The sequence below is a fragment of the Ovis canadensis genome, chromosome 4 (assembly GCF_042477335.2).
Source record: "Ovis canadensis isolate MfBH-ARS-UI-01 breed Bighorn chromosome 4, ARS-UI_OviCan_v2, whole genome shotgun sequence".
Lineage (NCBI taxonomy): Eukaryota > Metazoa > Chordata > Mammalia > Artiodactyla > Bovidae > Ovis > Ovis canadensis.
Window position 1 is genome coordinate 24060326 of NC_091248.1, and position 24938 is coordinate 24085263.

The 24938-nt window shown below is 38.0% G+C and overlaps 1 protein-coding gene across 3 annotated transcripts in view; it reads left to right on the plus strand.

Annotated features, from left to right (window-relative positions):
* The window catches only part of ANKIB1 (ankyrin repeat and IBR domain containing 1), a 161676-nt gene that overhangs the window by 83451 nt on the left and 53287 nt on the right, over window positions 1-24938 (plus strand). For all 3 annotated transcript variants that reach the window (XM_069587360.1, XM_069587361.1, XM_069587362.1), the window contains 3 exons: window positions 704-1004; window positions 13957-14139; window positions 22097-22214. In XM_069587360.1, the coding sequence (XP_069443461.1) occupies window positions 704-1004; window positions 13957-14139; window positions 22097-22214 (602 nt within the window). The remainder of the gene's footprint in view (window positions 1-703; window positions 1005-13956; window positions 14140-22096; window positions 22215-24938) is intronic.

Sequence of the window (24938 nt, forward strand, 5' to 3'; positions counted from 1 at the left end):
ACAAATAAATTGCTGGGATATGTTTAATAATGTACCTAAGACATTTATGTTAATTGACATACTAGTCCGTTATGTGGCCCTTTGCTTCCTTTCTTTCTTCCTCCTTTTCCTTTTCTCTGTCCTTTTCCTTACCTTTCTTTTTTCTTCCTATGCCGCCTTCTGTTTTATTAGCAAATACTGTAATGATAGTCAACTTTGGTTTTTTAGTATTATTGTTCTGGAATCAGGTTTTTTTATAATTGTAAGAATTAGTGGGGCTTCCCTGGTGGCTCAGTGGTAAAGAATCCACCTCCTAATGCAGAAGACACGGGTTTGATCCCTGGTCTGGGAAGATCCCACATGGCACGGAACAGCTAAGCCCGTATGCCACAGCTGCTGAGCGCATACTCTGTTAGAGTCTGGGAGCTGCAACTGCGGAGCCCATGTGCCACAGCTCCTGAAGCCCTCGTGCAGGGGAAGCCCCTGCAGTGAGACACCTGTGTACTGCTGTTAGAGAGGAGCCCTCACTCTCCGCGACTAGAGGAAAGCCCGCACAGCAGGGAAGACCCAGCACAACCAAACAAAAAAATTAGTCATTCAGCCTGTTGTGAAACAGTGCTTCCGTAGAAACTGGATCAGCAGCTTAGAAGCAGAGCTTTAAATGTATCTCCTGTGTATTATTTCCAGGGAGGAAAAACCTGATTTTCACTCTTTACCATTTTAGGACCTTTCTTTTTGGTAGAGATGGAAATCCAAATAAACGGAATGTGCACAATGAAACATCTATGCACTTGTTGTGTATGGGACCTCAAATTATGATCTCAGAAGGCGCCCTTCATCCTCGCTTAGCACGCCCTGCAGAAGATGATTTTAGAAGAGCGGATTGTCTACAGATGATTTTAAGATGGAAAGGAGCAAAACTTGACCAAGGCGAATATGAGAGAGCAGCTATTGACGCTGTTGATAACAAAAAGAACACACCCCTGCACTATGCTGCTGCCTCAGGGATGAAAACCTGCGTAGAGGTAAACCTTTGGTGTGCCTGTTTGTTTGCTTTAGCATTCCGCATGGTGAAATCCGTTTCTCGGTAACGTGTGATAATCAGTGTTTGTTTTACTTAGTTAATTTGACTAGTCATTTCTGTCTCTTGTGGTTCTAAAAGAACTGGAAGCCCTTGTTTTAGGGAAAACAAACCCACAAACATTCATCCTTGGAAATAAAATGAAATCAGAAGCAATTTAAAATTGACATCCCTGAATCTGGCAGTCATCATACAAACACTCTTATTGAGAGTAATACTTTTGGTATCAAAAGTTTCACCTAACGCCAATTTATAGAATGTATACATATGGCAAATCTTGACAAGTGGGACCTTTACCTATATTATCTAGAAGTGATCAGTTCCCTAAGCATATGAGCTTCGCAGGTGGCTCAGCAGTAAAAGAATCCGCCTGCAGTGAAGGAGAACTGGGTTCGATCCCTGGGCAGGAAGATCCCCCTGGAGAAGGAAAGGGCAACCAACTCTGGTATCTTGCCTGGGTAATCCCATGGACAAAAGAGGCTATAGTCTGACAGGCTATAGTCCATGGAGTTGCAGAGTTGGACACAACTTACTGGCTAAGAAGCAGCAGGGATACATATTAATGAATCTATTTATGGGGCTTTAAAAAATTTTATCTATTAAAATGTGCTGGGGTTTTTTTGTGTAATTTGCACTAAAGTACCTGAGTACTTTGTATTTGAATTTTTCCATCAATGTTTTTCATCTATATATCTAACAACAAGCTTAGATAAAATCAGCCATATAGTATAGGATCTTAACTAAGCTAAGAAATCATTATTCTTTATACTGTCGTCGCTGCTATACAGCTATATTCTCTCAGCTATATACATGTCAGTCCATATATAACTCTTAGACATTGTTTTGCATAAATGTATTTAAGTTTCAGTGGGGAGCATTATAAATTGAATCAGAGTGTCCATTTACCAGAAATGTATGACTTGATTAGAAAAGTGGTTTTCCAGATTAAATATATGTTAATAAGATTAAAATATACATCCGAAAATTTAGTATTTCCATAATGTTATTCATGTGTATGAACTTATACTTCTAAATTGATAAATATACAAAAAAACATGAAGGTTCTCCATTTTCTTACTCATGTTAAAAGGTTGTGGCCATTTATGTGACTTCTTCAGTGTATCTGAAGTGTCAGTTGTTCTCAACTTCTGGAAGCCTTCTGATCTGATCTTGTGTTTTTTGCTCTTATTTGTGATACTTACTGATCTTTTAGAATATTAGTCATTTCAGCTCTTGGAATTGTGTCACCTTTGCCCAACACTTAGCTAGTGACAGTCATTTAGTTGGTTGGTTTAGTCACTAAGTTGTGTCTAAACCAACCAGTCATGTCTTGAGACCCCAAAGGTTGTAGCCTGCCAGGCTCCTCTGCCCATGGGATTCTCCAGGTAAGAACACTGGAGTGGGTTGCCATTTCCTTCTCCAGAAGATCTTCCAAACCGAGGAATCGAACCAGGGTCTCCTGCATTGCAGGCAGATTCTTTACCAACTGAGCTATGAGGGAAGTCCAGTGACGGTCATTAACTTAAAACTAATCTTAAGCTTTGCTTTCTAACATTGATTCTCAGTGTGGTAGAAGGATATCCTAGGATTTAGCATGGAATGAGGCTATTGACAGAATTCCTGAGGCTTTTACACAATTTTTTTTAATATATTGTTCTGTGCCCACCTCTTATGAACGAATCACTGCTATGGTGGCTTCTTCTTGACAGGACTGCATCAGCATCATATTAATAATTTTCAAGTGAGCTAGAGTAGAAAATAGCTTGTTCTTGATAGTAATATTACTTTTAAATTGCTGCCTTATATCTTGCTTCCAAAAATTCTCTATAAGCATTGCTTTAGTAGTTGTTGATTTTGAAGAAAGTTTACAGTGATGGTGGAGAAGGCACTGGCCCCCCACTCCAGTCCTCTTGCCTGGAAAATCCCATGGACGGAGGAGCCTGGTGGGCTGCAGTCCATCGGGTTGCTAAGAGTCGGACATGACTGAGCGACTTCACTTTCACTTTTCAGTTTGATCCATTGGAGAAGGAAATGGCAACCCACTCCAGTGTTCTTGCCTGCAAATTCCCAGGGATGCGGAAGCCTGGTGGGCTGCCATCTGTGGGGTCACACAGAGTTGGACACGACTGAAGTGACTTAGCAGTTACAGTGATGGGCTTATTAAATTGTTTTCAAAAGGTGAATGTGGTATTTTTGCCAACACATTTATGTGTTTGTATATCACTTTTTATTCAGTGAAGAAAATTAATGCCAGATATATTCTGACTGACAAGCATGATGATTTGCTTGGTGTAAATGTGTATGTTTTACTGTTTGATCTTTCAGTATATGATGTTACACAAACCACACCATTTAATAACTATTTTCATTTTTCTGTATTCAGAAGAGCTCTTTGACTTAATGTAAAAACCATAAATAGAACCCTATAAATACCTTCATTGCATTTATTCTAGTTGTCATCAACAGATTTTAGCATGTCATTTTACCCATATAAAGCTATTTTAAATCTGTTTTATATACTTGACTGTATATTTACCCAGCCTCAGGTCTTGAATGACTTTTGATAATGTTAACTGTTAACTAAACACAAACAGTTTCACAAGAAAGTGTACATTAACTAATTCCCAGAGGCCTTATTGTGTTTTCTAGTTCTGGTACATAAAACAAGTACATTGACATATGTAACCTACTCTATAGCTGTCCTTTTAGAGCATTAGTCCTTTAGTGTCTTTGTGTAAGGTCTTCTAGTATTCATAGTGCTCATTGGTACCAAGCATGATATAAAGGGCTTGGGTTGAGTGAAAGAATTATGAGATGTTTATTAACTTTTTTCACTAAGCTATCATAGTATGGTGTAAAGAGCAGTGGTGTCTAGTCCTGATCCTCACAGTGATTATCTGTAGACCTTCAGTCACTCAGCTTCTTTGAGATTATCGAAGAAGAGGAAGCTGTCCAACCATCCAAGAGGTAACTATCACAGTTATCTCAAAAGAACCCTTTCAGTTCAGTTCAGTTCAGTCGCTCAGTTGCCTCCGACTCTCTGCGACCCCATGAATCGCAGCACACCAGGCCTCCCTGTCCGTCACCAACTCCCAGAGTTCACTCAGACTCACGGCCATCAAGTCAGTGATGCCATCCAGCCATCTCATCCTCTGTCGTCCCCTTCTCCTCCTGCCCCCAATCCCTCCCAGCATCAGAGTCTTTTCCAATGAGTCAACTCTTTGCATGAGGTGGCCAAAGCACTAGAGTTTCAGCTTTAGCATCATTCCTTCCAAAGAAATCCCAGGGCTGATCTCCTTCAGAATGGATTGGTTGGATCTCCTTCCCATGGATCAAACCCGTGCCTCCTGCATCTCTGGCATTGGCAAGCAGATTCTTTACCATTGAGCCATCAGGGAGACTAAAGAACCCTTTAGCACTAATTTTTCTGTTAATCTGTGATTATAGCAAAATAGATCTCATTTTTAATGTCTGGCCTTCAAGGTTAAATTGATTATTTTATTCCACGGTTAAGGCCAAACTATTTTTTTTTTAACTCTTAAGGATTTATTTATAAATGTCTATGGAAATATGTCTGTTCTAGCTATTGAAGGTGTTTTTTTCTGTGTTTATTTAAGGACAGAGTTGATAAAGTCAACATTGGGCAATTTTGTATATGCATTTAAACACACAGGTTCTTGTGGCTCATTATTTTGAACCATTTAAATGAAATGTTTACAACTTCCCCTTCTCTCTGTAATAATGATGTTCTGTAGTAAGCTAAAGGGGCACACACATGTACATACACAGAACATAACATAAAAAACCTCTTAATCATAGAGTTCTTTTAGGAACTTGCATGTGTGAAGGCATCAGTGGCTAAAGAGTTGACTCAATGGAAAAGACTCTGATGCTGGGAGGGATTGGGGGCAGGAGGAGAAGGGAACGACCGAGGATGAGATGGCTGGATGGCATCACTGACTTGATGGACCTGAGTCTGAGTGAACTCCGGGAGATGGTAATGGACAGGGAGGCCTGGCGTGCTGCGATTCATGGGGTCGCAAAGAGTCAGACATGACTGAGCGACTGAACTGAACTGAACTGATGGCTGATTCATGTTGATATATGGCAAAACCAATACAATATTGTAAAGTAATTAACCTCCAATAAAATTAACCTCTAATATAAATAAATTTATATTACAAAAGATATAGATATACTGATATATATATATACACACACACATAAACATACACGTACATACATATAAATGGAGAACTCACCCTGAAGTTTCTCATGCTATATTACTGCCTAGTTGATTTCCTCATACGAACATTCCAACAGTCTGTAAAATTTAGTGTTTCCAAAACTGTACTCAAGCTTCTCTATTCACAGCTCCTCTTCTGGGCTGCCTTGTTCCTATTAATGATGCTATCATTACCACCATATCTACTCTTGATACTTGGATTTATCTTGACAGTGTTTTTGTTTTGTTTTGTTTTGTGTGTGTCAAACTCATGCCACTAATTTGCAGAATACAGTTCTTCCTTGCCTATTTTGGCCAGCCTCTTCTGTTTATCTCTACAGGGCACCTTCTAACAACAGATGCTTATATCAAATACTACTTTTTCCTTAAGTAGGAAAATTTGAAGTTCAACAAATTAGTCATTCAGATTATTTATGAGATAAAAGTAACACAAAGAAGAGTAGACTGCAGTTGTTTGAAAATTAGAAATGCTTATATGTTGAACGTTTATTAATGCAAATTAAAGTCCCTTTAATTGTAATTTTTTCATATTTCAAAGCATCATTCCAAGGGTAAGCAAACATTTGTCTGTGAAAGCCCAGATAGTGTATATTTAACATTTTTCTTATAATTTAATTTATTTTTGGCTTTGCTCGGGCTTCATTGCCATGTGAGTTCTTTCTACAGTTGAGGCGAGCCGGGGTTACTCTTCATTATGGTTCATGGGCTTCTTGTGGGGCGGGGCACAGGCTGTAGATGCACGTTCAATAGTTGCAGCACGCGGGCTCAGACGTCGCGGGGTGTGGGCTCTACGGCACGCGGGCTCAGAAGTCACGGGGTGTGGGCTCTACGGCACGCGGGCTCAGAAGTCACGGGGTGTGCGCTCTACGGCACGCGGGCTCAGAAGTCGCGGTGTGTGGGCTCTACGGCACGCAGGCTCAGTGCTTGCAATGTCCATCTTATCCTCTGTCACCCTCTTCTTCTGCCTTCAGTCTTTCCCAGCATCAGGGTCTTTTCCAGTGACTTGGCTCTTTGCATCAGGTGGCCAGAGTATTGGAGCTTCAGCATCAGTCCGCACACCACTGGAGAAGACTCTTGAGAGTTCCTTGGACAGCAAGGAATATTCAGGATTGATCTTCTCCAGCACCACAATTTGAAAGCCTCAATTCTTTGGCACTCTGCCTTGATGGTCCAGCTCTCACAACTGTATGTGGCTACTGGACAGAGCATAGTCTTGACTCTGTGGACCTTTGTCGGCAAAGTGAGGTCTTTGCTTTTTCACACACTGTCTAGGTTTGTCATAGCTTTCCTGCCAAGAAGCAGTTGTCTTCTAATTTCATGGCTGCAGTGATTTAGAACCCAAGAAGAGGAAATCTATCACTGCTTCCACCTTTTCCCGTTCTATTTGCCACGAAGTGATGGGGCCGGATGCCATGATCTTAGTTGTTTTTTTTTTTTTTTAATTTTATTTATTTTATTTGGAGGCTAATTACTTTACAATATTGTATTGGTTCTGCCACACATCAACATGAATCTACCACAGGCACACACATGTTCCCCATCCTGAACCCCCCCCTCCCACCTCCCTCTCCGTACCATCCCTCTGGGTCATCCCGGTACACCAGCCTCAAGCATCCTGTATCGAACCTGGACTGGTGATTCGTTTCTTATATAATATACATGTTTCAATGCCATTCCCCCAAATCATACCATCCTCTCCCTCTCCCACAGAGTCCAAAAGACTATTGTATACATCTGTCTCTTTTGCTGTCTCGCATACAGGGTTATCGTTACCATCTTTCTAAATTCCATATATATGTGTTAGTATACTGTATTGGTGTTTTTCTTTCTGGCTTACTTCACTCTGTATAATCGGCTCCAGTTTCATCCACCTCATTAGAACTGATTCAAATGTATTCTTTTTAATGGCTGAGTAATGCTCCATTGTGTATATGTACCACAGCTTTCTTATCCATTCATCTGCTGATGGACACCTAGGTTGCTTCCATTTCCTGGCTATTATAAAGTTAGTTTTTTTAATACTGAGTTTTAAACTGGTTTTTCACTCTCCTCCTTCACCCTCATCAAGAGGTTCCTTAGTTCCTCTTCGCTTCCTGCCATTAGAGTGGTATCATTCTCATATCTGAGGTTGTTGATATTTCTCCCGGCAGTTTTGATTCCAGCTTATAACTCATCCAGCCTGACTTTTCTTATAACGTGCTCCACGTGTAAGTTAAATAAACAAGGTGACAATAAACAGCCTTGTCATACTCCCTTCTCAATCCTGAACCAGTCAGTTGTTTCATACAAGGTTCTAACTATTGCTTCTTGGCCAGCGTAGGTCTGTTAGCAAGGCCTAATTTGTGATTTTTCTCCCCTTGGCCGACTTCCCTAGAGCAAGCCCAGTCATTAGGCCTCATTTATATTGGTGCTTCACCTGTCACAGTGATTCAAGAAACGGTCGATGTGACAGAGGTGACTGTCGTGTTTAATAGTGCTTCAACTCTTTGTGAAAAGCGTTTTTTAAAATGAGTATTATCTTAAGATATTTCCTATGCACCCCTGTCCTACTTGCTTATTCAAAGCTTTAAGTGTTGCTGCTTATTGTCAGATCAAATAAAGGTCACTAGAAAACCAAAGCTGGTAAGTCCCACTTCCCCTTTATAGCCACAGGGCCTATATGACACTCAGCAGCTGTCAGAGCATTTCACACTTCATTGAAAAGCCATAAAAATCATTCACAAGTTATACTGAAAAGTTTTATTTAATTATAATTGTGTTTTTAGCACCTGGGGTTTTAAAACTATAAAAAAGAACAAGGAAATTGTGGTCCCAACTTAGCAACTAGAAGTAACTGTGCCTGACTGGGCCTCAATTTTCTAATTTTTTATCAAGATAGTTATGATTTCATTATTGTATCCAAAGTATTGTTACAGGCACTGAAGGGAAGGAAAGATCATTTTAATTTTTAATTTTCCTAAGCCCAGAAAATATTTTGGATTATAGTATTTGAGTGGATAAGACTTCAGTTTAAGTATTTGGAGGAGGCTACTCAAAATGTGGTCCTCAGACCTGTAGCATCAGTAACTCTTGTTGTAAATACAAATTCTTGTGCGTGCCAGACCTCCAGATACCAAATAGGAATCTCTGGGGTAGACTCCAGGAATGCTTTAAGCAAATTTCACTGGTTATTCGCTTGCATGTTGCAGTTTGAGAAGGACTGTTCTACATCTCAAACATATACAAATTGAAGTATTTTGCAGAAGTTTGATAAGACAGATGATTTAAAATGAAGATAGAAGTCATAGTAAGTAGAAAATCCTAAGTGCTAATTTGAAATTTATTTATAGAAAATTGAGCCATTTAATTTTTTTGATTGGTGCTATTTTGAAAGCAAATATAGTAAGATTAACCTAATGGTTGTAATGTAGAATAGATTTTATTTGAAAGGGGGTACTGATAAAGGAGTGGTTCTTAAAGCTTTGGTACCCAGACACTATTCCTCAGACTGGCTTTGGCATCAGTTTGGGTATTGTTGGGAATACAGCATCTCAGGCCTTATCTCAGATCACCTGAGTCTGAATCTGTAGTTTAACAGGAACGCTAAAGTCATCCATATTCACATAAAGTTTGAGAAGCCTTAGCCAAAGGCAGTAATCTGTGGGACCTACAATGGAATAATCTGTAAAATGTGCGTATACTTAGTCTCCATTCCAGATCACCCTAATAGAACTATCAGACTACCCAAGTGATTCTTAAACAATTTGGAAACCTTTGTGTTGGAACAGTGGTTTTAACCATGTCTGCACACAAAATCCCATTCTGTAGACCATATCTCAAACCAATAAAATTGGATTGCTGAGCGTGGGCCCCCTGTGATAAAACTTCTCTGGATGATTCCGGTGTCCAGCCACAGTTGAAAACCGATATACTAGAAGGAGTGACAGGAGTTAGAATATTACTGCACTGATTCTGCTCTGAACTGGTCAAGAGCCTGGATACGTGCAGCGGTATTAGAAATGGAAAGAATGAGACAAATGCATTTTGGTGACTTGGTCAGTTTATACAAGAAAGTAAGAGAAAGGTTAACGATGATGAAGACTTTAAAATGTTAATATTAACAATGGTGAGCTATCTTTGGATAATATAATTTTCTCACTTTTATTTTTCTACATTCTGTATAACAATCTGCTGTCATATCTATAATTAGAGTAGAACAAATTAACTTTAGTTTTAAGTAAACTGAGCATGATTTTGGACCTAGTTCACTTTGAAGCCTGCTAGCAATTGACAGACATCTAAAAAGTGAGTTCAGGTGTTGTATGTGAAGTGTTCTTCAATAGTATAAAGAAAAATTAACAGTGAGATGAGATGAAGGAATTGGTTAGAAGGAAAGGCGAATATCTTGAATTGTCATTTAGAAGAAAATTGAGGTCTTAGATTATCCACATGAAATGGTATTCAGGCTGTTAAAAGTTAGAACCAACTGGGGGTAATGAATTTAAATTTAGAATCAAATGTTATCTCCATAGAGTTGATAACTAAAAGCAAGATAAGTTATAGATGACAAATCCAAGGACAGGACTTTAGATTATAGATAAAATTACAGAATTAAAGTCACAGCATCAACTTGGAGAATGTCTGTGTTTAAAGGGAATGAGAACAAGAAGTGGCCTACAACAACAACAACAAAAAAAAAGCAGAGAAGAGAACCAAGATAATTCAGCATCAAGGATGCCAAGAGAAGAATTTCAAGGAGAGGAGGCAGTCAGTCATTTGACATGCTTCAGAAAGGGCAAGGAATTACAAGACTAAGAAAGGCGGCTGGTTTTGAGAGGTATTAATGACTTTCAGGAATAATATTAGAGTGAAGTAGGCAGAGTAGAAGTTAGATTGCTGGGAGAAATTGAGTAATTTGCTGAGGAAATGTAGAGACAATGAGTGTCAGTCACTAATTTCAGAAATGTGGCTGAGAAAGTTTTAAGGAAGTCCTTAGAGGACTAACAGAATTAAGATAGGGGACTCCTCTGCCAGGGGCCAGTAGAGTCAGAGACTGAAGCGGACGGGAGAAATGGAGTGCTCAGGGTCACAGAGGACACAGATTAGGAAATGGGAATTTTACTAGAACGGACTCTTAAGAATCACCTTTCTTTTTACACTTTTTCTCAAGATAACGTAAGCCTCATTTTACAAATGGACCTGTGTAAACTGAGGCTTACAGAAGTTAAACGACTTATGCAGAGTCATCAGCCATTTAGATGAAAGACCAAAGCGGTGGAAAGGGATTTGTCATCAACTCGGGGCTGTCCTTCCCCTCTTCTTGTGGGATTATGAATAGAAAGGAAGACAACATCGATAAACTGAGATGAGATGAACTGAGATGTGCTGAGACGGTGATAATTGGATGTTTCTTTTAAGGTAGAAAATTGTATATACCACCAAGTATGTGAGATAGACTAAAATATATATATATTTGAATAAAATATTCAGTTCTCCTTGTTTGAGAGTGAAGAAAATGATACTTGGATGCTTTGGTTGAAGCATTTAAAAACTGCCTCTTCAGAACCAGGTGTAACTCCCTATTATGCAAAAGCAAAACATCTGACTTTATGCAGGAAATGGTGGCTGAGACGTTAAGGAGTCCACCTGCGATGTAGGAGACCTAGGTTTGATCTCTTGTGTTGAGAAGATCCCCTGGAGAAGGGAATGGAAACCCTCTCCAGTATTCTTGCCTGGAAAATTCCAGGACCAGAGGAGCCTGGTGGGCTACAGACCATGGGGTTGCAAAGAGTTGGATACGACTGAGCAACTAACTCATGTAGCAGAAGTTTAACATGTCTTGACATCTTGTGTTTACTGGTGTTTCGACTTTAGGCCCCAAAGGTCGGTATGCTGAAACGCTTTTTTAAGAATTCCTCCTCCAGTGTCAGGCAGTACTGCTGTTAGCTAGCTAGCTTCTCTGACAAAAGTAGCATATACATTGATTTCCTTGCCAAGACAAATGGACTCATGCTGCAAACATGAACCTTCCCTTCCATCACCCATCACGGGTATCTCTCTAGCAATGAGATACAGGTTTTGGGGACCCCTCACCATACTCCCATCAGACTCATCTTGGGACTGCTTTTGAAGACAGATCACCAGTCAAGGTAAGAAATCTCAAGTTCTGAAAATTGTCAAAAATGGCTTTCAACAATGACTTCTCGCACATTCCCTCTCCATACACTCTTTTTTTTTTTTTTTTAAACCCCATGGAATGCAGACTGGAAGGTTCCTCTCACCAATATTTTGGAATGGCACAGCCTCTTAAATTTCATTGTCTTTGCTTTTGCTAAAGACTAGAGTAATTAAGTTAAATATGATTTATCTTGTTTGCTAATACTTGGAATGTCTTCCATGGTAGTATCTATTTTGGATGTAAATCAAATCGTGGCTTTGAAAGCTATCCCAGTGTGCTTTTTAGAAATCATTTCCTACTGCTCTGAATAAAGAACTAGAGAACAAAATCAGCTCTTAGTTCTGTAGCTGCTGCTGCTGCTAAGTCACTTCAGTCATGTCCAACTCTGCAACCCCAGAGACGGCAGCCCACCAGGCTCCCCCATCCCTGGGATTCTCCAGGCAAGAACACTGGAGTGTGGGTTGCCATGTTTTTCTCCAGTGCATGAAAGTGAAAAGTGAAAGTGGGATTCTCCAGGCAAGTTCTGTAGCAGTCAGAAGCAAATTGTTTTATGTCGGATAGCCTGTGAAGCCGAAAGGCTGAAAACAGTAATAGATCCTGCAGTTGGTATGGTAAAGTCTGTGGGCTTATTACTTCCCAGTATTAAATAGAGTAGGTAATATAAATATACCAGTCTCCATACCACTTAGGCCAGAATGTAGGGTCATTGCTTGTCAGACTTCCATGTGCGTAAGAATCTCCTTGAGATTAAAATCAGATTCTGATATAGAGGTCTGGAGTGGGAGGGGCTTGGGTGGTAACACTGAGATTCAGCGTTTCTAACAAACCCCCAGTGATACCACTGGTCCCCAGACCACACTTAGACTGAAGGGTTCCAGGTGATAAGTGACTGCTGAGACTTCTGCTTCGCATACTTTTTTCCTTTAAAGGGACAGATGTAATGTGTAACTATTTTAACCTTTGTGACCACAAGTCTGTTTTTCATATTCTTCTTGATTTGTTTGCTTGTTTTCACAACTTAAAAACTGTTGTAAACCATCTTAGCTCTGAGAAATACCTTTGGCTTAGTGCAGGAAGCCAGAGTCATGTCCACTGGGCTTGTGAGTGGCTTCCAGGCCTGGCATTGGTGTAGGTCCCTTGTTTTGTCAGGGCCTCTTGGGATGACTGTAGAGGAACCATGAGAACTGCAGAGGCAATAAAGGAATTTTACAGGAAGATCTGTGTTTGTTGGAAGGAAAGGAGATAAAATATGGAAGAAAATGAAAAGAAGCTACCATTTTTATTAACTCCCTTAAACAGTGCGAATCACTAGAAAGTATTCACGTTTAGATCATAAATGAGATTTGGCCAGAACTTTGCAGTAGGCCCAGGATACATGTGACTTCTTTAATGTTTGTGGTCAACCTGTTCTTTGCGTCAGTACAGTGTCATTAAGAACTTGGTCAAACTTGTGTCTGAATCCCAGTTCTGCTGCTTACTAGTTGGGTAATTTTGGTCAAGTTATTTAACTCTTCTGAAACATCATAGTATCCCTGCTACTTGGGGTTGTTAACATTAAATAAGGAAATGTGTTAGAGGTCTCAGCATAGTGCTTGGCACTCAGAAAACAATAGGTGGTGTCTGTTACTGTGTTATATGGTGGTGAGTGAATTCTGTAAAAGAATTGGCTCCATGACTGATTGTTTGGCTGTCCTTCAGGGGTGTCCTGGATTATGGCCCTCATGGTATTCATGCCCTTCCCAGTGTCTCTGCAGATGTAATGGGGAACCTTGAAGCTACAGCCCTTAGTAACAGTGTATTAAGCTTCTAGAAAATCAGCAGAAACCTCAGTAGTAAACACATTGTTACTCTCTTATGCATTTTTACAAGTGGGATTTCTTTGAGTGATGTCCTTCCTTTAAATATCAAGAGATTTGATGGAGTATCTTCTCACCTTGGCTGTGAGTAGCTATTCCCATTGCTTATTTTGAGTAATATTGAAAACAGTTTTGCTTCAGTGATTTGCTCAACCTAATTTCATTTCAGTGTTTAACTGGATAATGAACGACGCAAATGAAAATTTTTGTCTGCCTTGCCAGGACATCAGGTGTTAATGGCACTTCTTGTTTAAGAAAGATTTGTAGAAATGTATAAAATTTAAAGCATTGAATAGCTATAAAATTATTCATTTTTAAGTAAAACTTTGGATTGGACAGAATATTTAAGAATTTCTTTATAAAATTTAAGAAACAGGTTTGTTGTTTTTAATCAAAGGAAGTCATCTTAACACCGATTAACAGTAATTGCTTATCTTAAAATCAGAAGCCACTGGTATCTAACTTCTTAAAATCAGAAGCCACTGGTATCTAACTGTCACTTCATACTTCATATTATTACATATTATTGATTTGTGGTCATGCTTCTTTTATTATATAAAAAAGTTTTAATATGTAGAATGGAATAACTTGTCATTTAAATCTATAAGTACAAGTTTTTTGAAAAAATCTTTTTTAGCTTTTAGTAAAACATGGAGGAGACCTGTTTGCTGAGAATGAGAATAAAGATACTCCTTGTGATTGTGCAGAAAAGCAGCACCACAAAGATCTGGCCCTCAATCTAGAGTCTCAAATGGTATTCTCACGAGATCCTGAAGCTGAAGAAATAGAAGCTGAGTATGCTGCTTTAGATAAACGAGAGGTAAGTTTTTTTTTAATGAAAGAATATGCAAATATTGTACTAATTTTTTTTATTCTTTAAAACCCAGTGTGTGTGGTCTTCTTTGTAGTATGCTATACATTCTGTCATCTGTATAGCCATAGTATGAAAATACATCTTAAAAAGCCATAAGTATGAAAAAGATAACAGAAAACCTGTCCTTTGACGTATGTATGTTTGTGTGTGTGTTGAAGGTCACTCAGTCGTGTTTGACTCTTTGTGACCCCGTGGACTTACAGTCCATGGAATTCTCCAGGCACGAATACTGGAGTGAGTAGCCTATCCCTTCTCCAGGGGATCTTCCTGACCAGGAATCGAACCAGAGTCTCCTGCATTGCAGGCGGATTCTTTACCAACTAAGCTATGAGGGAAGCCCCATACGTATGTTTAATTGTATAGAGAGGTGTGGACTCCAAGATCCAGTCCTCCATTTCCTCAGTCTCTGCCTGTCTGGATTGCTCTTCTCAACAAACATGCTTGGATAATGCCCATCTTAAAATACAAAACAGCTTCTCCATTAACCACTCTTCCTGTCCCTGGCCCCCTTCAGTTGTAGCCCCACATTGCTGATCTTCATGTGAGAAAAACAAAATTTAAGAGTTGTCTGTACATTCTGACTTCCTCACCTTCCCTTCACTCTCCAGCCCTCTGCAGTGTAACTTTCTCCCCTTCTACTCTGATGGAACTGCACTGACGTGCATTGGGAGTCACCATCTTGCCAAATCCTTCTCTCTCCTCCTCTTACTTGATGCTTTTCTCTCCTCATCGTACCTGAATTCCTCAGCACACCACTTGACACAATTAACCACTCCCTTCTTAGTGAGACACTTCTTCCCCGGGCTGCAGGGACTTTGCTCCCTGGGTTTCCTTTAAGTCTTCCTTGTATCGGTAAACATTACCTCCAACCACTCAAGCATAAATGTGGCAGCATTTTCAGTTCATCACATCCAAACAACCTGGGAGTTCTGTCAGTTTACCTCCAAAAATATAACCTAAATCCATTTACTTCTCTCCTTCTCTCCTCCTACCTTCCTCAGTCATCCTTTCCACCTTCACTTTTCATCTGGACCGCTATAGTAGTTTCCTAACTGGTCTGCTGCCTTCTGTTTTAGTCCCCTTAGAATCCATTTTGTGCACAGTAGCCAGAGTGACATTATTAAACTTAAATTAGATCATATCACTTAACCATTTAGTGATTTTCATTGCACTTAGAATAAAATCCAAACTGTTTGCTCAGATATAAGAACTTATATGGTCTTGCCACTATTTGCCTTTTCAACCTTATCTCAAATGATTTTTCCTGGCATGCTATGGTACTTAGACTTCACTAAGGCTCAGCTCAGCTCAGGGGTCAGCTAATGTGAGGTTGGTATTGAGAGAAATTGGAAATATCCTCCTCTTCTCCTGAGTGTCTTTCACATCTTTAAAAATTTTAACAGTTACCAATATACTTGGGTCAATAAGTACCTGTTTTTTCATTTTTTCCCAACAATGAACTTATTTCACCTATATAATCAGGGGAAAGCTGTTTTAATTGTGGGGGAAAATAAATATATCTTTAATAACTCCTTTGTCATAGTCTCTTCTGAAACAGTTTTTGAAGATACTATCACTTTATACATGACTTCAAAGTGGTACAGTTTATATGTTGGACTGTTTCACTTTTCCTTCAGTGGTATTTTGGTAGCAGTAATATGCACTGATGCAAAAGAGGCACTTTTATTCCCTGTTTATCTTTAAATTAGTTTTCTTTTTCTTTCTTTGTATCAGTATTAGACTGCTTTGAAGGTTATTGATGGTTTGTATTAATCTGAAAATAGAAGCAACAGAAAAGAGAAAGGCACCTTCATTTTAATCCTTCCTGCAGAAGAGAGCGATACTGCCTGCATGTTGTTGTTTTTGAGTCAGTAAGTTGTGTCCAACTCTTTGCCACCCCATGGACTACAGCATGCCAGTTCCCTGTCCTTAACTATCTCCCAGAGTTTGCTTAAACTCATGTCATTGAGTTGGTGATGCCATCCAATCATCTCATCCTCTGTTAACCCCTTCTCCTCCTGCCCTCAATCTTTCCCAGCATCAGGATTTTTTCCAGTGAGTTGGTTTTTCACATCAGGTGGCCAAAGTGTTGGAGCTTCTGCATCAGTCCTTCCAGTGGATATTCAAGGCTGATTTCGTTTAGGATTGTCTGGTCTGAGCTCCCTGCTGTCCAAGGGACTCTCAAGAATCTTCTCCAGCACCACAGTTTGAAAGCATCAGTTCTTTGATGCTCAGCCTTCTTTATGGTCCAGCTCTCACTTCCGTACATGACTACTGGAAAAACCATAGCTTTGACTGTATGGACTGTTGTCATCAAAGTAACGTCTCTGCTTTTTAATATGCTGTCTAGGTTTGTCATAGCTTTTCTTCCAAGGAGCAAGCAACTTTTAATTTTGTGACAGCAGACACTGTCTGCACTGATTTTGGAGCCCAAGAAAATAAAATCTGTCACTGTTTCCACTTTTTCCCCATCTGTCTGCCTGAAGTGATTGAACTGGATGCTATGATCTTCATTTTTTTTGAATGTTGAGTTTTAAGCTAGCTTTTTCACTCTTCCTTTTCACCTTCATTAAGCGGCTCTTTAGTTCCTCTTCACTTTTGTGCCATTGGCTTCCCTGGTGGCTCAGAGGTTAAAGCATCTGCCTCCAATGCAGGAGACCCGAGTTTGATCCCTGGGTTGGGAAGATCTCTTGGAGAAGGAAATGGCAACCCACTCCAGTATTCTTGCCTGGAGAATCCCATGGACTGAGGAGCCTGGTGGGCTGCAGTCCACGGGGTCACAAAGAGTCGGACACAACTGAGTGACTTTACTTACTTACTTACTTTTGTGCCATTAGTGTCATCTGCATATATGAGGTTATTGACATTTCTCCCAACAATCTTGTTTCCAGCTAGGGATTCATCCAGCCCGGCGTTTCACATGATGTACTCTGCTTATAAGTAAGCAAGGTGACAGTATACAGCCTTGATGTACTCCTTTCCCAATTTTGAACCAGTCTGCTGTTCCATGTCCATTTCTAACAGTTGCTTCTTGTCCTTTATATGGGTTTCTCAGGAGATAAGTAAGGTGTTCTGGTATTCCCTTCTCTTTAAGAATTTTCCACTTTGTTGTGATCCACATAGTCAAAGGCTTTAGCAAAGTCAATGAAGCAGAGGTAGATAGGAATTTTTTTGGAATTCCCTTGCTTTCTCTATGATCCAGTGGATGTTGACAATTAGATCTCTGATTCCTCTGCTTTTTCTAAATCCAGCTTGTACATCTGGAAGTTCTCAGTTCATGTACTGTTTAAGCCGAGCATGAAGGATTTTGAGCATTACCTTGATAGCATGTGAAATGAGTACAATTGTATGGTAGTTTGAGCATTCTTTGGCATTGCCTTTCTTTGGGATTGGAACAAAAACTGACCTTTTCCAGTTCTGTGGCCACTGTTGAGTTTTCCAAATTTGCTGACATATTGAGTATCTAGCACTTTAAAAGCATCATCTTTTAGGATGTGAAATAGCTCAGCAGAAATTCCATCACCTCCACTAGCTTTGTTCGTAGTGATGCTTCCTAAGGCCCACTTGACTTCGTACTCCAAGATGTCTGGCTCTAGGGTTATCTGGGTCATTAAGACCTTTTTTGTATAGTTCTTCTGTATATTCTTGCCATATCTTCTTAATCTTTTCTGCCTCTGTTAGGTCCTTGCTGTTTCTGTCCTTCATTGTGCTCATCTTTGCATGAAATGTTCCCTTGGTATCTCCAGTTTTCTTGAAAAGATCTCTAGTCTTTCCCATTCTATTATTTTCCTCTATTTCTTTGCATTGTTCACTTAAGAAGGATTTCTTATCTCTCCTTGCTGTTCTCTGGAACTCTATCTTTAGATGGGTATATCTTCCCCTCTTTCCTTTGACTTTTCACTTCTCTTCTTTTTCAGCTATTTGTAAGGTCTCCTTAGACAACCACTTTGCCTTCTTGCATTTCTTTTTTCTTGGAGATGGTTTTAGTCACCACCTCCTGTACAGTGTTATGAACATCCGTCCATAGTGCTTGAGGCACTGTGTCTACCAGATCTAATCCCTTGACTTGATTCATCATCTCCAGTGTATAATCATAAGGGATTTGATTTAGGTCATACCAGAATGGTCTAGTGGTTTCCCTACTGTCTTCAATTTAGGTCTGAATTTTGCAATAAGGAGCTGATGATCTGAACCACAGTCAGCTCCAGGTCTTGTTTTTGCTGACTATGTAGAGCTTCTCCATCTTCAGTTACAAAAAATATAATCAGTCAGATTTTGGTATTGACCATCTGGTGACGTCCATATGTAGAGTTGTCTCTTATGTTGTTGGAAGAGGGTGTTTGCTATGACCGGTACATTCTCTTGGCAAAACTCTGTTAGTCTTTGCCCTGCTTCATTTTGTACTCCAAAGCCAAACTTGCCTATTACTCCAGATATCTCTTGACTTCCTACTTTTGTATTCCAGTCTCCTGTGATGAAAAGAGCATCTTTTTTTGGTGTTAGTTCTAGAATGTCTTGTAGGTCTTCATAGAACCATTCAACTTCAGCTTCTTCAGTGTTAGTGTTTGGAGCATAGACTTGAATTACTGTGATGCCGAAAGGTTTGCCTTGGACATGAACCAAGATCATTCTGTCATTTTTGAGATTACACCGAAGTACTGCATTTCAGACTCTCTTGTTGACTATGAGGGCTACTCCATTTCTTCTAAAGGATTCTTGTCCGTGTAGATATAATGGTCATCTGAATTAAATTTACCATTCCCATCCATTTTAATTAGTTCAGTGATTCCTGAAATGTGGATGGTCACTCTTGCCATCTGTTTGACAACAGCCAATTCACCTTGATTCGTGGACCCTAACATTCCAGGTTCCAATGTGTTATTATTCTTTAATGAATCAGACTTTACTTTCCCTACCAGATCACACCCACAACTGAGCATGGTTTCCGCTTTGGCCCAGCGTCTTCATTCTTCCTGGAGCATTTTCCCGCTCTTCCCCAGTAACATATTGGACTCCTCCTGACCTGGGACTGAACAATGTATTAAAATGCTTCACATAACCTAGTTCAGTTGTAGAGATTCAGAGTGATCATGTTACATGCTCGTGAAGGCAGTATGTCTTTTTCCTTCAAGAACTATTTTTCTTCCATTGTTACCTATTTAAGTTTTAAACTGTGTATTTTTTTAAAAAGGAATCTATACAGGTTGCTTTACATTATTCCTTTCTTGATATATATAAGCCAAATTTTATTTTGTTCAACATAAATTAGATAGAATGAAGGCTACTCTAAAGAAGAACATTTAGGAATTAATACCAGAAAATATGCAGCTGCCACCACTGGGAATATTAAGAAATACTGTTTTTCATTACTAGGGCAGAAAAAATACCTGGAGTCCCAAATCTGAACTTAGAAGCAGTGTTATACATAGTGAATAACTTCTAGGCTAGAATGAATACTACAAATTTAATCATGAAGGGATTTGTGAGTTTTTGCATGAAAAGCTGTGTTTTATAAATTAGCTTAAAAGCAAACTGTACATCATGACGTGGGGGTACTTTTCAAAGGATAGTTTGGATTAAATTTCCCTTTTTAATTTCTTTTTAGTTAATCCCTAGAGAGGGATATAATAATAAATTATATTAGAAGTTTAGGTTAATTTTTTTTTTCTTTTTCTAGTTAGGGTCCTAGGATACCTGTAATATGTAGAGATTCATGGCACTATGGCTGAATGCCTGTATCAGTGTAGTAGACTATTAATACAGTGTGCTGTGTGGTGTATTCAGTATTAAGGCTTTATGATCCTTTATAAAAAGAATAACACTGCAGACCCATTGAGTGCATGCTCTGCCAGTGTTTAAAGCTCTTTAACATCCCCAGTGACTTTTCTTTAATTTTTTTAATTAAATTTTTTTCAACCAAACATGCTCTTTATAAAAAGCACAGTAAAAATTTTAAATATTCATTTTTTCTACCACTTAGAAATAATACTTGTAACATTGCCTTCCATTTTTCATCAGTGCGATGATATTAGACATTTGGTATCCTATAGTTTTTTTATTTTCCTTAACATTTCTTGATATTTATAAACTTATAGGAAATATTTTGAGTGACTGGGGACTACTCTTAACGTGTAAATATCCTTTAACTCCCTTAAGGTACATTTGAGTTAGCTGTATTTTGTCACTTTTATAAGTAACATTGCAGATGACCAGTTCTGTTCACATTGCGATTAGACCTGAGGATGAATTCCTGTAAGTAAGATTATTGAGTCAAAAGATAAATATTTTAAAGACTCCTGGGATGTGATGCTTAGTTTTCAAATGATATACCAATTTCTATTTTTACCCACAGTATATCAGAGGACTATCTCACTGCGACCTTAGCAATATGGAAGGTGGTTGTTGGGTTTTTTGTTTTTTTTTGTTTCAAACGTTGACCATTTTGTTAGGTAAAGAGCTTATATACTTAAAGATGTTTGTGTTTTTGTGACGTTCGATATTTTAAATTTACTGATTGTCACAAATTCCTTATATATTAAAAACAACACAGTTTTTATGTTTAAATCTTGGCAGTGTTTTTGCAGTTAAGTCTGTCAGTCTTTCCTGTGATAAATACACTCATTGCTTCTATATGCATCCCTACCAGAAGACATTTTAGGATTAGAAAACTTGTATCAAGTGAGAGAAATAGCCTTGATGAATAGAGTTCCTGTCATATTGGGTTGAGTAAGAAGTGATAAAATGGTTTCCATGATAATTTTAAAAAAGCAAAACAAGAAATAAAGTTAATATCTAGTTTTAAAATATCTGTAAATCAACTGTAAAAGATGAGGTTTACTAACTGCATCTGTTCTGTGGTTTCCAGAACTCTCTGGAATATTTGATAAATGTCACCAAAGGACATCCTCAGTGGTTGTGATTCTGATGAGTAGTTCAGAATTTCTACTGCTTTTTAACTTGTTATCTTTAGTTCTTTGCTTACTGCAGTAAGCTGGTTACATCTGTTTAAAGGACTGAAGTAGATATGTATATCAATATTAGTAATAAAAATGCAATCTTGAATAAAAATAAAGGCAAATTGCTTAGTGATATTTATAAAGTTATGCCTTATTATTAGAATAGCTACAAATCAAGTTCATGGTGGTGATTGCCATAAGCAGGATAGGGAAATTAGGGAAATAAAATGAGGAAAACATGTCACAGGTTATTTTGGCCTTTATAAACTTATGAATAGTGAGACATTTGTGATTTTATTCTTTATATATTTTTTGTTAAAAGCGAAGGGGGGAAAAGATAAAGGATAACAGAATAAAAAAACACCTGAAATGATAAAGTACCTTTATGGAGTGTTAACAAACACTTGAATAAACAGAGATAATACATTTATGAGTAAGTTGAATAGTATGTCATAATCACTTTTCTCCAAATTCAGTCTTAATAAGTGTAAATGTTGGTGGTTCAGTGATTAAAACTGTATCTAGGTGAATATGTACATATTCACAACCAGTTGATTTGCAGAAAGAAAAGACTGGATAAAAATACTTGAGAATGTTTATCATGACCCAATTGGTCAGTGGTGAAATTGTAAGTTTTTATTTCTAATGCTTTTTTTTTTTAGTATTATTTAGATTTTTGAAACTATAAGATTATCTTGTCTTTATAGTATAATTCTTTGTTTTAGAGTGATAGGTTCATGAGACCAGGCATCTACTTTCCAACTTAAAAAAAGACTTGTGAGAAAGTAGTTTGAAGTTCGTGATAGTGGAAGATACAGTGCCTTTTTAGCTTCATTGCCAACCCAGAACTGAAAGATTAAATAAATGATAACCATATATATTATAGATTTGCAGAACTTCCTAAAGGTATTCTAGCCAATTTAATTTTGCTTTTCTTCTTTTTAAAGCCATATGAAGGATTAAGACCTCAGGATCTTCGTAGATTGAAAGATATGCTTATTGTGGAAACAGCAGACATGCTCCAGGCTCCACTATTTACTGCTGAAGCTTTACTTCGAGCTCATGGTAATGAAAGAAATGTCCTAAGTAGCTTTTGAAACTTTTCACAGTTAAAAGATGGCTGTTTTGAAGCACTTTTACTTTTCTCTTGTTTTTTCAGAACATTTTAAATATTTAATTCTTCTAAGAGCTAATTCTCCCAAGATTTTAAAATAGTCAAAATAGAGTTCTGTTTGAAAAAGAAAAGTTTTTTAAGCAATAGATTTCTCTTGAGTTTCTTCTCTTTATTTCTTCCTTTGTTTCTTTTTTAAAAAATGCTATGCAGGCAAGGCACTGTAGAAATCAAATTCCTTTAAGAGGAACCAATTAATCTTTTTTCTTTGGTTATATTTATTTCTTTGCCTTTTTTAACTACTTTCAATTTTTAGAAGAATGTAAATTTGGCACCTTGATCAAAATTACTGTAACAAATGGAAACAATGATATCTAAAGCTTACAACTATAGAATCTTCAACAGAATAGCAAATACTTTGCCCAGGACATTTGAGATCAAATTGAACATGAAAGTTTTCTTATAAGCCCTTAGAGGCAGATCTGAACAAGCATACATAGAAGAGGGAAAAGAGAGAATGAAAATAAAACTTAACATTATGCAGATTTATGCCTTATTTTTCAGCATTTTTTAAATGTTGGTTCTCTGAACCTGGTTTTACTTTTTATTAGATCTGTATAGTTTGGTTAATTAGTGATTCGTTTTTATATTTAAGCTACAATTAATCTTTTTTCTTTGGTGCTATTTAATTCTTTGTCTTTTTAAACTACTTTTGATTTTTAGATGTTTTATTGAGTCTATCTAGAGCTCCGTCACAATGGCAATGTGTATTTCCCTTAAAACACTGCAAACAAAGAAGGCAATAGCACCCCACTCCAGTCCTCTTGCCTGGAAAATCCCATGGATGGAGGAGCCTCGTAAGCTACAGTCCATGGGTCTAAGAGTCAGACACAACGGAGCGACTTCACTTTCACTTTTCACTTTCATGCATTGGAGAAGGAAATGGCAACCCACTCCAGTGTTCTTGCCTGGAGAATCCCAGGGATGGGGGAGCCTGGTGGGCTGCCATCTATTGGGTCTCACAGGGTCAGACACAACTGAAGCGACTTAACAGCAGCAGCAGCAGCAGCAGGCATGCACTGTTTTAATCTCATAATAACTAGTAAAGTTATTGTGAGATTGCTGTGTAAGTTAATAAACACATTTGTAAATACATTGCTTGCAGGAAGTAAATTTCTGAGTTACAGCTCAGGAAAAGCCTGCTGAATTTATGTGGTAAGCATTACTTAACACAGTATAAGGGTGAAAAGACAGCAAAAGTATCTTCATACATCCTCATCCCCTCACTGCAACAAGCCCTTAAATGGGAGAAACTTATTCCCCTCTCTTTCCTCCTCCTCCTCCAGTTCCCACTTACTGTCACCTTATAATATTCAGAGAGCACTTGGGTTATGGATCTGAATAGAGAAATGCTTTCAGATTATCATCAGGCCACATACCCCAGTAACTGGTACTCAAAAATGGGATGTAGTTGTAAAGTGCTTTTATAATACAATATTATTATTAAAGGCAAGGGTTGACTCTCTTGTTTTGTTTTGACATGGCATGTCCTCAAATAAATATCAATCAATATGAAAAAAAAAGATGGCTGTTTTAATGTTTTAATATAAAACAAAATAGTTTGCCAAACAAGCCTGAGTTGTTAATTTGTGCAGTGATTACTGCAGTACTCAACATCCTTGTGTTTTGAAGTAAATATAAACTGGCTATGAATCAGAGAAGAAATAAGAAATCTCTTTTTGAAAATTGAGCAAGTAGACCAATTTATAGATTGTCTAATTTTAGAAATGTATCTGATTCGAGCAGGGTTGAAAGTTGGGAGTCCATAGTCCTAGTCCTGGTTTTGACATTAATTTTTACTAAAGCTGATTGAATAAAGTCAGTTAACTAACAGTTTGTTATTATTATTTATTTTTGTCAGTCGTATTTATTTTATGTAAAAACTGTTTCTCACCATGAAATACACAAAGCAAAATCTATAGAGTCAGCGCAAGAACATACTGTTCCTTTTACAGTGGAGGTTTTTTTGTTCATTTTTTAAATTTTTTTGAGCACATTACCAAGTTTACTTAGAAAAAGTGCTCAGCTTATTATAAGTCCTCTGTGATCCTTAAGACAACCATTCTGGGAATTGTCACATGTTGAGTTGGACCCTCCAATTGCACAATTGATATTTGACATTTTGGCTTATTCAAAGTTTTTTTTCTGATTTAGAAATTACTTTTAAAAAGGGAAAGGTGAATGCCCTTTCTCATCCAATAATTTTGAGACATACCCCTTTAACTATAAATCATTATCATCTGTATTAAAATAGAATGTCTACTTTGAAAATTTTTTATATGATCTTTTGATTAGAAGAAAATTTTAAACTGCGTATTTCATCTTCCTTTCGTCATTTCTGTGAATAACTTGGTATATAACCCTCCAGAATCACCAACTTCATTATTGCTATTTCTCAGAGTTCTGTACTTGACACTCTTTTCCACTTTACATACCAGTGGCTCTAACTTTTGGGGTAAATAAGAATTGCCTGGGAAACTAACCAGAAATTCCTAGGATGACTTCTAGAGAATCTAAGTCTTTTCTTTAGGTGAGGGAATAGGCATAAAAACATGGGTTATAAACAGCCTACCAGATAGACCCTTATCTGAGAAACATTGTTGTCCACATTTGTCTAA